This window comes from Sander lucioperca, chromosome 7 (assembly GCF_008315115.2).
Source record: "Sander lucioperca isolate FBNREF2018 chromosome 7, SLUC_FBN_1.2, whole genome shotgun sequence".
Lineage (NCBI taxonomy): Eukaryota > Metazoa > Chordata > Actinopteri > Perciformes > Percidae > Sander > Sander lucioperca.
Window position 1 is genome coordinate 35,386,913 of NC_050179.1, and position 15,152 is coordinate 35,402,064.

The 15,152-nt window shown below is 41.6% G+C and overlaps 1 protein-coding gene across 1 annotated transcript; it reads right to left on the reverse strand.

Moving 5' to 3' along the window:
- Nucleotides 1-5,207: 5,207 nt before the first annotated feature.
- Nucleotides 5,208-14,614, reverse strand: LOC116036333 (zinc finger protein 135-like). The gene is made up of 2 exons (XM_036003661.1): nt 14,237-14,614; nt 5,208-6,732 (listed from the first exon to the last, which is right to left on the reverse strand). The coding sequence occupies exons 1-2, from the start codon at nt 14,427-14,429 to the stop codon at nt 5,546-5,548; spliced, it is 1,380 nt and encodes a 459-aa protein (XP_035859554.1). The 5' UTR covers nt 14,430-14,614; the 3' UTR covers nt 5,208-5,545.
- Between the last annotated feature and the right edge of the window lie 538 nt (nt 14,615-15,152).

The window sequence follows — 15,152 nt, forward strand, 5'->3', positions numbered from 1 at the left end:
CAGTATTACATTCCACATCACTTACAGCTACTTCATTGTTTTGCAGAGGGTTTAAACCTGACTGAGGTTCCCTAGTCTCCCAGTCTGCACTGTCATTAGTCTCAGATTCAGATTCACACAGTGGTGGAATGTAACGAAGTACAAATACTTCGTTACTGTACTTAAGTACATTTTTCACGTATCTGTACTTTACTTAAGTACAATCAATAGTGCATACTTTTGACTTTTACTTCGTTACATTTTGCAGTAATTATCTATACTTTCTACTCCACTACATTTCTACAACGTTCCGTTACATTTTCTGATCAGTTTTTCCCCCGTGCCAAAACGTCTTCCTGACCGTCACACATTTGTAGTCCGCAGGGAAGCCTTCAGCAGCGGCCGTCCGGCGCCCGGTGCCGTTCGCGACATTACGAATCCCACTATGGCCACGCCAAGACCCGCCCTTCAATAGCATTTATTGGCCAGACGCGTACCGCTCCCGGTACTACCTCCTGTTACTGCTGCTGCTCCCGATACTCTGCTTCCGTTCACATAGGGTTAATATACAACCCGTATATCTATCTTAAAAACTCCTCAGTTGTGAAGCCACGTACTTGTTGTCCAAGCCCGTGTGTTCTTGCTAAATAAATGTGTGCAGCATTCACTGTCCCGTGGGAAATAATGCAAAGTCAAGCTTCATGCAGATCACCCTGATAGATAACCAGAATTGTAAGTCAGAATGTAAACTGGGCCACAGATGGTAAGCACAATTACATTAACCTAAAACTAACTTAATTAAAATGCCACAGCTCATACAGTTTTTTTAAATATAGACATTAAGAGAATAAATCGTTATGCAAGTACTTTTACTTTTAATACTTAAAGTACATTTAAAATCAGGTACTTTTTACTTTTACTTAAGTAGGGTTTTCATTGTTGTACTTTTACTTTTACTAAAGTAAATATATCTCTGGTTATTTGTACTTTTACTTAAGTACTGAGATTCAGTACTTCCTCCACCACTGGATTCAGAGGAGTCTGAAGTCTTGTCATGAGTAGCTGTTATGAGATAAGACAATACCATTGAAATTGCTAGTTTGATGTTGCGTTGCATAACCCATTTCTTCTGTAAAGCCTTGCCTGTGTTTGCATTTCTACTCTCACTCTCCGCGCAACTCCTATTTGTCTAGAGTTTTTATTTTTATTAGCACAGCTGTATATTTTGTTAGGTATGAGAGGAAAACCTGTATTTGTACCAGCAACTGTTTCCACTGGCAATGTTCGGTTGTGGCGGCCGCCACAGCGAAAACACGGACGAACAGTAGCTACTGGATGCAATGAGTAGCGTGTGAGACCTGGGTCAGAGGAATGTGATCCATGCATACCTGCCAACACTTCTGTTTTTCCCGGGTTTCTCCCATTTTTTAGCCCTATCTACCGGACCCCTCCCGGTTTGTTATTTCTCCCGGGAAACTCCCGTAATTTGCATGGCCCAAACTCCTTTATAAATAATCAGACCAATATGTTTGTCTAATGTTGACCAGTAGCCAGATCTTGTATGATCTCTTATTCACACAATCCACACACCATATACAATTTTTAACCCGTTTGTCACCTCAACCTGGCAACCTATAACCCTCAACCTGGCAACCTATAACCCAGTTGTGCAGTTGATCGCTGTGCAAGCTTCACGGAAAGTTCAGACCCGAAAGCTAGCCGATAAAAATGGCAGGTGAAGGTGGTGTTCCCGCAAAGAAATCGAAATATAGCTGTAGATTTCCAGCTAGCATACTACGACAACAACAAAGAACCAATAACAAACTTCTTTAACCAGACTCCGCATAGACCTTTTTCCCGGCAGACATGTTAACATGTCATAGTAGGAAAAGCACAGGTGTATTCAGAACCATTAATGATGGCTGCATTCCACTTAGGAGAGGCCCTGGTATTGTGCATGCTGACTCACTGATAGCTTACTGGGACACTTGATGGAATTGAGCCATTGTTAAGGTTATCAATTTCAGCTGTGCTTTTCCTACTACGACAAGTCAAAATGTCTGCTGTGAAAAAGGTCCTTTGTTCAAGTCAGTCACGGTAAGTACAACTGCTTCCATTTTTTTGTTTTTGTTTGGCGGCCACAGTTCGGAGACAAAAGGGTTTTAAAGGGGATCTTCAAAATAAAAGTTCATATTCTTCTCATGGCTTTCTGGCAGATTAGATGCCTTGCGGCACATTGCCTCCTCTCATAGATCAGTTTAGGTCATACAGTTTTTACAGGTATTGTTATTTTCAGAAGGGTAATCCTGTCGCAGATATAAAATCCATGACTGCTTCCACTATCTCAAATTGCTGCTCAGGGGGATTAAATAAGTCTTTCAATTTCACATTCTGTATTCCTATGTGACGTAGCGCAGTTTATAACAGTTCTCTTTGATTTTTTTTTTTTTTTTTATTGGTAACAATCCAAAAGTACATATTGAACAGTTTGTTTTTGTTTGTGTGTTCTTCAAAGTCCATGCTTTGCTAGATCCCATGCAAGTCCACACTTTCCAAGTCTCAGTCTTGTCATTGTTACAGAGAGTCTTCTTTCTTCACCCAAGTAGCACTGTTCTGCCTGAAACCTATTTTGAATTCAAAAATAATGACGACCCCTCTTTTATTGTCCCGCTGCATTTGCCACACTGCTGTTAATTTTTTTCTTTATGACAGACTGGCATTCAAATATCCCAACACATACTATTCGATCTTTTAATTCAGGCCGAAACTGGACATATGACCCCTCTCCTTGGCCGGGCTTCCTCCACCCACTGTAGTGCCCAACACAAACGTTACAGCTATTAGCTCTGTTGTATAAACCGGTACCCCCTCTGGCAGTCGTTTGAGCTTTACAATATCAAGTTGTGGAATATAGAAATCTAAACCCGACTTCCTAGTTTGTGGATCTTGAGATCCATCTGTGTAAATATGAAGATCTATCTCTCCCAGTGATTTTTCAGCCTTTGTTTCACCATACCTGGATATACACTACTTGCATGATGGTTTCCAATATAATGAGATCTATATACCTCTCCTAGTCCCAGCTTCCCCACCTTTTTTCTGATGTTAAACAAGAAAACACTCCTCCTTCAGAACTGCTTTGACTGGCTGCTCTTCTTTATGTGCCCACAATTTGGCAACATACTGCATATCCAGTTCCTTCAAAATAAAGTAACCAAACTATCATGTCTGTTGTTTCTGCAGCAGAATGCACATTTAAAGGGTATTATTTCATACAGTTTAGTATATTAGTGGATCATTATTATTATTACTGATACCTTAACATGTAAGCAGCATTGTGATGTTACCTTAATCCTTGAATCCTGTACTTCTGCTACACAAATCTGTATTTTCATTTTTACTTTCTAATTTTTCCTTTTTTGTTGAAACATTTGATTATTTCTTTGGGCTGCAAACAAACACATATTTAAATGAATAGTGCTGTATAGGGAACATAAAATACTACGACACATTTACACAACTTAAAACCTTTTGTTTTTTTAAATATGTTGATTTTTATTTAAAAGTTACTGTCTCCAGACAAGTACAAATCAGAAAACAGAGTGACTGAAAGAGGATGGGATAATGGACAACTTAGAGTTTAGGAGTGCAGAAAAAAAAAACACACAAAAATGGCCAAAAAGGAAAAAATATATAAAATAAATTGTATATATACACATGATCTAATAAGACATACATAAAATAATTAGGCAAAACACATATACGCTGTTCATCTACTTCACCACATTAGATCTGACCACCTCATGTTTCATGTTGTAAGAAGCCAGTTTAACCTTTAAACACGACTGAGCCTCTGATATGGAAGATTACTGAGGGAGAAGGTGACTTCCACAAGCACGTTTAAGGCTTAAGCATGGAATGACTACAAAATAAAAACCACAGTAGACAAAACATTTCATTAAAACTTGTGTGTGACAAATACTGTATATGTCCAAATCTAACCGGCAATTTCCACTGGATGCGGAACGTCTGCGGAACGTCTCCAGAACGTCGACGGAGTCATTAGGTTTCCATTAAAGTCAATGTGTGTATTTCCACTGACTGCAGAACGTCTGCGTCCCGACTCCGTCCCAGCTCCGGCGGTCCCAGCCCTCCGGAGCAGATACCAGAGCTTCTATTTTTGACGGACGACGGAGAGCTCCGCAGCAATTCAGCACAATTCAGATAGTGCGGGACAGGAAGTCGAGCACAGAAACAAAATAAAACATCCGGTTACTTTTCAAAATAAATACACCGTGCTCACGGCGGATCATATCTCCCTGCACTACACCTTGAAAACACAGCACAGAGTTGTTTCCCCTCTACTCCTCTGGATGGAAACAAACTGTTGTTGGTTTTGTGGTTCTGTTTATAGAAACTATAATCTATATAACTAATATATCGCGCAAACATACGTGAATTCGCGAGATCTCGTGGTCGGCTGGCCGCAGCCGTTACGCAACAAATCTGGACCTGGTGGGTATTGACGGACGGCGGAGCACTCAGCCGTTCAGCAGCGGAGCCGGTCTGCAGACGTTCTGCATCCTGTGGAAATCCACGGTAAGCTTTGTCTAGCTCAGGGATGTCAAACTCAATTTCAAAAAGAGAATCGCATCAAGGGCCAGACATGTATAGTTTATTGACGTGCTTTTAGTTCATCGAAAAAGTAAAATATCTTTGACTCAATTTTTGCATGTCTCATACAGTCTTCTCACTTACAGTTTGGTCCACATAAATCCATGAAAACATGAGCAAAAAAGTTCCAAAGCCATCCTAGAATTTAGCAAATCAAGCAAAAACGATTACATTTTCTAAGCAGGCTAGCACACAGCTGACTCACAACAAGCTCTTTCACAGCCTGAATATGCAAACTCTCTGCTTCTGGGGGGATTTCTGAGCAAATCTGCCAAATTCTGCTTTTGAGTGTCTCGTAATTACAAGTTGAAAAACAGTTTCCCATGTTTTTGGTTTGGCGCACAACTAGGTGGGCCAAAATGTATTGTGAACCTAGATTGATACGCGGGCCGGATCAGAATTAGCGAGGGGGCCAGATTTGGCCCGCGGGCCTTGAGTTTAACACACGTGGTCTTGCTGCTTTGTCTGGGAAGCAAACTCTGAGTAGCAAACTCAGATTTATATGTATATTTTTAAAAATCACGCATGTAAATTTACATTAAAAAAACTGTTGCATCGATAATCGGTTTCGAATTGAATCGTTGGCCTCTGAATCGGAATCGAATCGTGAGGTGCGAATCAATTCCCACCCCTATTAAAACCATAAAAGTTTAATCAACGAATAAATGGAATACCAAAAAAGGCACACTGGCTAGAAATCAAAATAGAGACAAAGAGAAACAGAATAACAATGATTGTGTAGCTTTGTTTGAGCTGAAAAAGCTCCGTTTAGAGTCTGTTTCTGCCTTAAATCTGACAGTTTTTTAGCTGATCAGTGTTGAACCAAGTCTTGCTTTCAGAACTTTACAATCCTGCCGGAGAAGAACTTGTCTCAGCGAGCATCTCTGCAGCTTCACTTCTTTCTGCTGCTCTCACCAACACACTTGTGACTTTTAACGTGACTGAGCTGAGAGAATCTTCTATCACAAACTGAACAACTAAATGGTTTCTCCCCCGTGTGGATTCTCATGTGTCTCGTCAAATTGCTTTTGCTACTGAAACCTGTTTTACAAACTGAGCAGTTGAACATTTTCCCTTCTGAATGAAGTTTCATGTGGTTCGTTAAGGCCTTCTTAAGAGAGAATCCTTTACCACAAACTGAACAACTTAATGGTTTCTTCCTTGTGTGGACAGCCATGTGTCGTTTCAGATTTTTACTTTGTGCAAATCTTTTATCACAAACTGAGCAACTGAATGATTTCTCCCCGGTGTGGGAAGCCAAGTGTCGATTAAGATAATGCTTTTGTGCAAATCTTTTATCACAAACTGAACAACTAAATGATTTCTCCTTAGTGTGGGAAGCCAAGTGTCGTGTCAGATGTTGCTTTAGTGCAAATCTTCTATCACAAACTGAGCAACTAAATGATTTCTCCCCAGTGTGGACAGTTAAGTGCTGTTTCAGACTACAAGGATATGAAAATCCTTTACTACAAACTGAGCAACAATATGTTTTCCCTCCTGTTTGGACTCCAGAGTGTTTCTGCAGAGGTTTCTTGTGGCCAAAGCTTCCAGCACATTCGGAGGAGCTAACTGATGTGTTTCCAGTATTACATTCCACATCACTTACAGCTACTTCATTGTTTTTCAGAGGGTTTAAACCTGACTGAGGTTCCCTAGTCTCCTCCAAATCACCGCTGACAGTCTGAGATTCAGAGGAGTCTGAAGTCTTGTCATGAGTAGCTGGTTGTAAAGGACTATCTGGATCTGAGTTCCTGGCTGGTTCTGGTCCTCCACAGTCCTCTCCATCAGCTCCTGTTCTCTTTGCCTCTCTGTTCTCCTCAGTTTGGCTTCCATGAAGCTGTGAGGACTGAGCTTTCTCTTCATCATCTTCTTCACTCTTCACAGGGACAGAAGTTAACGGGAACTTGATATCAGCCTCCTCCAGCCCTTGACGCTGCTCTCCCTCCTGACTGGTCCAGAGTTCCTCCTGTTCCTCTTTAATGTGTGGGGGGGGCTCTGGGTCCTCCTGGTCCAGACTGGAGCTCCACTCCTGCTGCTCAGGGGGAACCTCTGCTTTAACCACCGACAGCTGCTGGACGTCTGAGGAGAAGAATCAAATACATGCATAGGTTTTATGTTTTTATGTTCATAGCTGTGCTATGCATTTTACATGAGGGAAATAACTTCAAGTTCAAGATCACTTTATTTGTCTCGAGGGAATATGTCTTGGACATACAGGCTGCCACATCATACTACATACAATTATAAAGCAGTAAGAGTATGTAAAGTTCATAGTACAGACAAGTGTAGACATTAAGTCAAATTTAATGTCTTTAAAGACCTTTTTAAGACCACCACAAATATAGTTTAAGACCCAAAAACGTTGGAAAAAAATACTGAGTCATTAATAAGATTATTAACTAACTTAATAGCTTATTAATATCATTTTAGTCCTTGTGCATCCTCAAAATCAAAAAGTATTCAAGTAGCTTCGAAAAGGCAATCTGATTGGTCAACTAGACATGTAGAACGTGCTCAAATCAGCATGACAGCACACCCAGAGCCATTTGAGCACACCTGGCTTATCACTTAAAATATCACTCCGCCATTTCCACGTCAACATCACAGAATTGATTCAAAAACTATTTTTGAAACATCTGTATTCATGAAAATTAATTTAGGAGCCACAGCGGGACACACAGAAACTCTCCCACATATTTATATAAAGTGATTCATCGTTTTAAACGACTCACGCTCTCAAGTTACTGGAAATGCTTGGATCACATCAGCTGTGCCCCGCTGAAAACGGCGCTATGTTAAAAATAGCTCCACATGGCGGTTGGGTGGATGAGCTGGAGGGGGGTGTCTACCCTAAGGTGGGGATGTGCACCCGGAACGACCTCCCTGCCACCACACCTCCGCAGCCCTCCTCCCCTGTGACTGCCCGGGCCGGCTCCACTCTGCACACCTCACTTTTTAATGCTCCTCACGCTAGATGTCTAACATTCACACTGCCATTCAAGAAAACAACAACCAAATCAACTATGAATAAGGCCTGAAGAGGCCCTGCGCAGTCACGCCCCACCTCTTTTAAAGTGCCCATATTATGAAAAAATCCCTTTTTCTGGGATTTGGGGTGTTATGTTGTGTCTCTGGTGCTTCCACACACATACAAACATCCATGGTGTTTAGAGTGAGATACGGTTTCTGAATGTGTCCTGCCTTCAGTCTCTGGGTGAGCTGTTCAAAATCTGCACGGCTTTCTACGTAACTAGCCGAAACGAGGGGCCTAGGGGGCTAACCGTTAGCATGCTAGCGCTAACATACTTGACTGTTTATTTATTGTCTTAACTTAGTGTAGCCTAAGCAATATATAGGCTTTCAATGTAAACATAGAAACAGGAACGGAGAAATGCCCGCAGTGAATAAATTATTATTATTATTTTTTTAAATCGATCAACCAACAAAAAACAACAACATCAACAAAAAAAATGGTTTGGTTCTGGTTGGTCGTCAGTTGAGGTCATGGGTCAATAGGGAATTTATTTTATTTTTATTTTTTTTCCCCAGTGGCAAGGGATAGGTAGGATTTTTTTTTTCTTCTTTACAGTAGCGATGGATACTCTATTTTTTCATAACATAGCCTACCTGTTACTACATGTACAGTTGTCGCTTAGTAAATTGAAAACATGGTAAGGCGTCATTCACGTGCATATTAAGTAGCCACATGTATCTGTTTTGGTCTTATACATCCACAGGTTTACCGCTCCAGCGGAGAGGATGGCTCGTTTAAACAGCAGTTACGTTTACAAGAGTTTGTCCAAAATTCAAGATCCGTTGCAAACTAAGATAAACAGTTAGGCTACAAACTGACATCTTTCATTTTAGCTTGTTTGTAAAAAAGTCGCTATTTGCAGAGAGCTGTGTTTGCACAGTGCGGTGGACGAGAGTGGACAGAGCAGACTGAAATATTGGTTTCTACATGTTTATGCCTGTAGAACAGGTAGGTGGGTATTGATAAGTGTTGACTTTTTAATCATGGAGGGTTTATTGTAGGCTACTTACAGTAACGAGTGTAGCGTTCATCTGCGCCAGCAGCAGTAAATAATGTATAATCTGTATCGTTTCCAATCAGTTACATGTGCTGCGTGAAGTAACGGGCATCGCTGTTCAGAATCCCGTCTATCTTCCATAATGCAACGCTTGTATCCAAATGAATTGTGTTGTGAAGTTGTTATTAGCTTCACTGCTGTTAGCCACCTCCATTGAGCCACAGGGACTTGCTGTAACGTTAGAGCACTCTAAAGGGTGTTTACCTTTCATTTGATCGTGTTTGCTTGCTACGTTGCCATCCTCTTGAACGACAAACACAACATATAGTTCATGAGTGGTTTCATCTGCCCTGTTTAACGTGTTGAAGCTCCCTGGCGGCGCAGTAGCGCTGTAGCTGGCCGGTGAGGGCTGCTTGAAGGCGCCGTCCTCACGCTGCTGCTGCTGCTGCTGCTGCCGTAAAACTGGACACGGCAACGCTGCGGGGACATCGGGTCCTCTTCCAGCATTGCTGGAGGACAAGAGGCATCTTGCATCGCAAGAGTGCTGTACAAAAATGGAATTATAGTTTGCCTCAAACTTTTTATTTGGGTATTTATTTAATTCGCATCATTTCTTCCCCAAGCTGATAAAATAAATTTGGGTAGCACATAAATTGACAGGGTCGGTCAGAAACCGGAACTAAACAATTATTTTTGTTAGGCCCATGCTACATCTATACACCAAACCTATAACCCAGGGGTGTCAAACTCAGTTTCCCAGAGGGCCACACTGGAAAATGAGAATCACATCGAGGGCCAGACATGTAGAGATTATAGACGTGTTTATTTAAGAGAAAAAGTCAAATATTTTGACTGTATTATTGCATGACTCATGTACTGTAGTCTTCTCACTTACATTTTGGGCCTCATAAAGCCCCAAAAAAGTTCGGCAAAAAAGTTCCTCAGCCAGCAACAAATATGTTGAAAAAAGCGCCAAAAAAGTTGGAAAAAGGCCAAAAAAAAGCGTCAAAACTGTCTGAAAAAGTGCCAAAAACATCGTAAAAAGCGCCAAAAACTTCTGAAAAAGTGGCAAAACACTGAGTAAAGCGTCAAAACCGTTAAAACAAAGTGCCTAAAGCATTGAAAAAAAGCGCATAAACCACCGGAAAAGGCGTCAAAAATGCAGAAAAAAGCAAAAATGCAGAAAAAAAAAAAAGCACCAAAAACTTTGGAAAAAGCGATAAAAACTAGGTGGGCCTAAATTTATTGTGAACCTACATTGAAATGCGGGCCGGATTTGGCCCTCAGGCCCTGAGTTTGACACGTGTGCTATAACCTATAAGCATGTTATTTCATAAGTGAAAGAATGGCTTTTGTTGTGCATTTGCTTTTCACCCTGACTCGAGGAGAGACTTCACTCGCTCTACACATCCTCTCATGACAACGCAGCCGGCTGATTCGCGCGACTGATGCTGCGATCATAGACATCAGAAAAACATTTCTCCAAGTGAAAACGTCACTAGTCACGTCCCTCCCTGTGGGAATCAGAGGTGGGAAACTCGGGCTGGATTTTGCTAACCGAGTTTCCCAGTTAGTGACGCGTTGTTGACAACTGACGTTTGATGGAGGCGACTTTGGTTCACTGAACATATTCCAATGACAATAAACTGTTTAATGTGGACAAACGCCTCTGCTGAGAAACATACACAGACATAGGCCTATGTATAAACACAACACCTTCTCCGTGTCCTTTCCTGTTCGTTGTCCTGCAGATAACTCAAACAAACACCTGTCCATGTGCTGTTTGGATGCTCGCATAAGAAAACAGCAGCAAATCTTTTGTTAGTGTGGCCTCCATGTTTTCACCACCTGATGCTCTAGGCTACGGCCAACCGTTGGTGGCAGTCATGCAACAAATTGTTATGCCAAACGCCAATATAACAGAAGAAGCAGAACACGCATCCCGACCATGTGAACGCTGCCAGTTGGAAAAACAGTCCCTGTTATTCCCAGGTGGCATGAACGCAGCATCACTCATAGGTAGGGCTGTCAGCATTAACGCGTTAATCGCGATGCGATTAAGGGTCGAGCATAATGTGTTAATTTTTTTTAAATCGTATTAATCGTATGCCTCCATTTATTATGTATTTTCACTTCACTAGGCTTTGCTTCGTGCCTAACAGGCTACTATTTTGCCGTACTTCCTCGTAACACATCCTGCTGCTGCAGGAATAGCAACACGGATTTCGGTGCCTCATTCTGGTGCCACTGATATGTCTGCTCTTCTCTCTGATGCTCTGAAACGTTACAGGAAACAGAAACATCGCTGCACGTGACGCTAGTTAACACTATACTCAACAGCAGCTAACGTTAGCGTACCGCTAGCTAGTTAACACTATACTCGACAGCAGCTAACGTTAGCCTACCGCTAGCTAGTTAACACTATACTCGACAGCAGCTAACGTTAGCCTACCGCTAGCTAGTTAACACTATACTCGACAGCAGCTAACGTTAGCCTACCGCTAGCTAGTTAACACTATACTCGACAGCAACTAACGTTAGCCTACCGCTAGCTAGTTAACACTATACTCGACAGCAGCTAACGTTAGCCTACCGCTAGCTAGTTAACACTATACTCGACAGCAGCTAACGTTAGCCTACCGCTAGCTAGTTAACACTATACTCGACAGCAGCTAACGTTAGCCTACCGCTAGCTAGTTAACACTATACTCGACAGCAGCTAACGTTAGCCTACCGCTAGCTAGTTAACACTATACTCGACAGCAGCTAACGTTAGCTTACCGCTAGCTAGTAGCTGGATTAAATACGGTTACAATGCTGACAGCTAACGCTAAACGGTGTGAAGTTTGTCTGTATTTCACTGTAGAGGATTCAACACCAGGATGTAACAATCTGCAGCTGCTGTTGTCGGAAAAACACAGACAGTGCGTTCAATGAAACTGGTAATTTACAGCCTCGTGGTGCATTCAAAGTTGTTTGTTCAAATGTGTGACTAGATTAAATATGTAATAAACAAATACAAATCTTAAAATCAAGTTCATAAAGTCACTTTCTTTGCATTCATTTGATTCCCAATCAAGATCCACTGGTAAGAATGGCTTTCCATTGTTAATATGGACTTAAAAACTGTTCTGAAATGCAAAATAATAGAATTTTAATCATGTGATAAAACATGCGATTAATCGCGATTAACTATAGAAATTCAACGATTAATCACGATTAAGAAAATGTAATCGTTTGACAGCCCTACTCATCATGAGTAGTAAGGTGTCATGTTGACTCATGAGTCCCACGGTCTGCGAGCTTGCAATGTTTCCGGCTCTGAGTCTGCGGGTCGGGAAGTGTCTCGGACTGTCTCTCTCTGCTCACTCAGTCGCTTGAGTTGACTTGTGGAGTTGTTGTTGCCTACGAAATTGTAAGTTATAAAGCATTTGGCAGCTAAGATGGCTAGGACTAGTAGTAGCTAATGTTGCAAGAGGTAATTTTAGATTGAATTGTAGTAGGACTCAACTGATCCGAGTTAATCAGTCCTTTCAGAAAAATGCAGAGTTTTTTTGTGATCGTTGCGGGCAAAAATCCTTGACTATGCGGCACGTTTTCTTAAAAAATGCGATGGAATATGCGGGATATTTATGCAATTTTATGCGATGAGATTGCGGGAACTTGCAAAAACTGCGGTTTCATCGTGGCTTCATCGCGGGGTTTGCAGCTTTTCGTTGATGTTCACTTTGCGTAATTACGTCACTTCATAACGTTCCCATGGCAACAGGGGAAAATGGCTGCTCTTGTGTGAAGTAAACGCAACATTTTTCAACTTTCTGCTAAGATATATGCATAGACAGTATATAATAATGGACCAACAGATAACAGAAGGATATTAGAAGCACTTTTCCAGTGAGCGCCAAGCGTTACTGAGCAGCCTCCAACTGAGCTTGAAGACGTAGATGTGACGTGAGCAACCTGTCTGAAAGTTGGAAGTCTTCTGGTAGCTGTGCCAAGAGAAATCTCAATCATTCCCAATCTAGCAGAGACGGAGAGCGTAGGTATATGTAAGGAGATAACATAGACACAGGCTAATTATTGATCACTAAAATGATAGTTAACATTAGTAATTACACTTAAACAGCTAATGGAAGTCCAAACTGCCTGAGAGCTTCTCCTGTACTATACGGTAATTCCTCTACTATGAGACAGTAAGTCTCGTGGTTATGACCCAATCGTTAGCCTATTTTTATAAAAACGTCTGCTGCTGAGCCATAACGTGAGATACAAGGTAATGGAGCCTTTTATACATTGTCGTGTTTCTTTAGAAATAAACAATGGACAAATAGAGTCTTTAAACTCTTCAGATGTAAAGTTATTCTCTGTCAAAGTGACGTCAAAATGAATGGCAGTCAATGGGATGCTAACGGGAGGTGATGGCTTTGTAGCATCAGAATGGCGCCATAGGAGATTCGAGCTCTGAAGCGAAGCTTACCCCCTTGGATATATGTGTGACTTTTTTGCAACGAAAATGCGGGGATTATGAAATCATGCAAGCCCCGCATATTTTGCGCGGAAATCTGCAATTTATGCGGCGAAAGTGCGGCATATTTCAAAAAATGCGCCCCCCCCCCCGCATAAATATGCAGACTTTGGCTGATTATGCGTTGAATTATGCAATCGCATAATCGCATTTTTCTGGAGGGACTGGTTAATGATACTAGAGACTCGTGACTCATGAGTTAATTTAAAGACAGAGGTGAAAAATCAGAGTGAGTCACGACTCAAACAGGTTTACTTACTTCTGGTGAGCCTCACCTAATCCGACATACTCAAAGCTACATACCCACCCATCATACGCACACTTACACACACGGACGTGCCTATTCATGCACACACACGCACCTCCCCCACCCGCATTGTAAACTGTCCCCTGTTGTTCAGTCAAATACTTTTTTTAATCTTTATATGTTTTATGTTCTTTGTGTTCTCAAGCTCTGTTTATGTATGTCAAATACTCTTTGTATATTGTTACGTCACATGTCTCTTACACTCATTTGGGTTATGTAAGGTTTGTGGGTTTTTGTAATTATTTGTATAACACCTATGGCAAAACTTAATACATTTTTTTCCCCGCAGATGTACAGATAGCGAGGCCAACAATAGCCATGTTAGCTCTAATACTTCAGGTACATCCGCAAGGATATGTGTAATTACTAAACTGTTTGTCACTGACTGTTGCCTAACGTTACCACTTCCACTTGCCTTTAAACGGTACACAACCGGTGTTGCAACGAAATCTGTGACCCAAGGTGACATGGGTTTGGTTCAGGTTGAGGTAGGGGGACACCGATCTCGGTGGGTCACAGATTTCGGTGTAACACCGGGCACAGGTCGGTGTTGGGAGCGGCCAGCGCCGCCGGGGGGGTCGGTTTATGCCGCTGCACCACCTTTTCTATCTCGGCGCTATTGAATGATTCAGGTGACAGAAGCCGTGAAAGTTGACCCATATCGGTCTGATGTCAGTATAACCAGAGTGTGAACAGAGAGAAGAAGTAAAGGTAACAAACCTGCTCTGTGTAACCGAAGCTGAGGGTTTAAAACAGCGTCCAGCAGTTTCTGTTGTCGCTCGTTCTTCTCTTTTGAACGACAAAGTTCCTCCTCGTACTCTGCTATCGTTCCTTCAAACAGCCCAAATATCTCTTCAGCAGCCGCAGTTAGTCGCTGCTCCACCGACGCTCTCAGCATTTGGACTTTAGACATTTTTCACACAATGACAGAAACTTTTCCTCCGAACAAACTCCGTCAAAAACACAGTTTGCTCTCCTTCAAACTGTGTTGCTAGCGTCAATAGCTTTGTAGCTACCGGGAGATGAGTCAGAGGTAAAACATTCAGAGCAAAGGTGAGCAGAGCAGCACAAAGTCCATTCAGACAGGTTCATCCGGGCACACAGCACACAAAAAAACGACTCCGCTGTTTCCAGGGGCGGATCTAGAAATGATTGATGGGGTGGCAACATATGGCAGGCAGACGTATATATACTGAATTTAATCACAGTTATCACAGTTTGATGAGAAATAGTATGTACACATTACAAAAGGGCTCAGGCTGCCATTTACAAACTCATACAGACAAACTTAATCTCATGCAACCAATGTCTTGCATTTAGATACGATACAACTTTATTGTCAGCCAAGGCTGAAATTCTTTGTGCATCCCTGGGTAGCTCGTATAGAAAAAAGAGGACATGCATACACATACATACAAACATACATGAGATTAATAACAACAACAGACATGCATGAAACATTACCTCAAATGACATAAACGTCCAAGTAGGAAAAACAAAGAAAACATGTACAGTGCTGCTCATAGGTATTCATACCCATGGTCAAGTTGACTAAAAAGAGGAATAAAAAAATCATCTTTTGGAAATTGATCTTAATGCCTTAATTAAAAAAAATGAGGAAAAATCCAACCTTTTA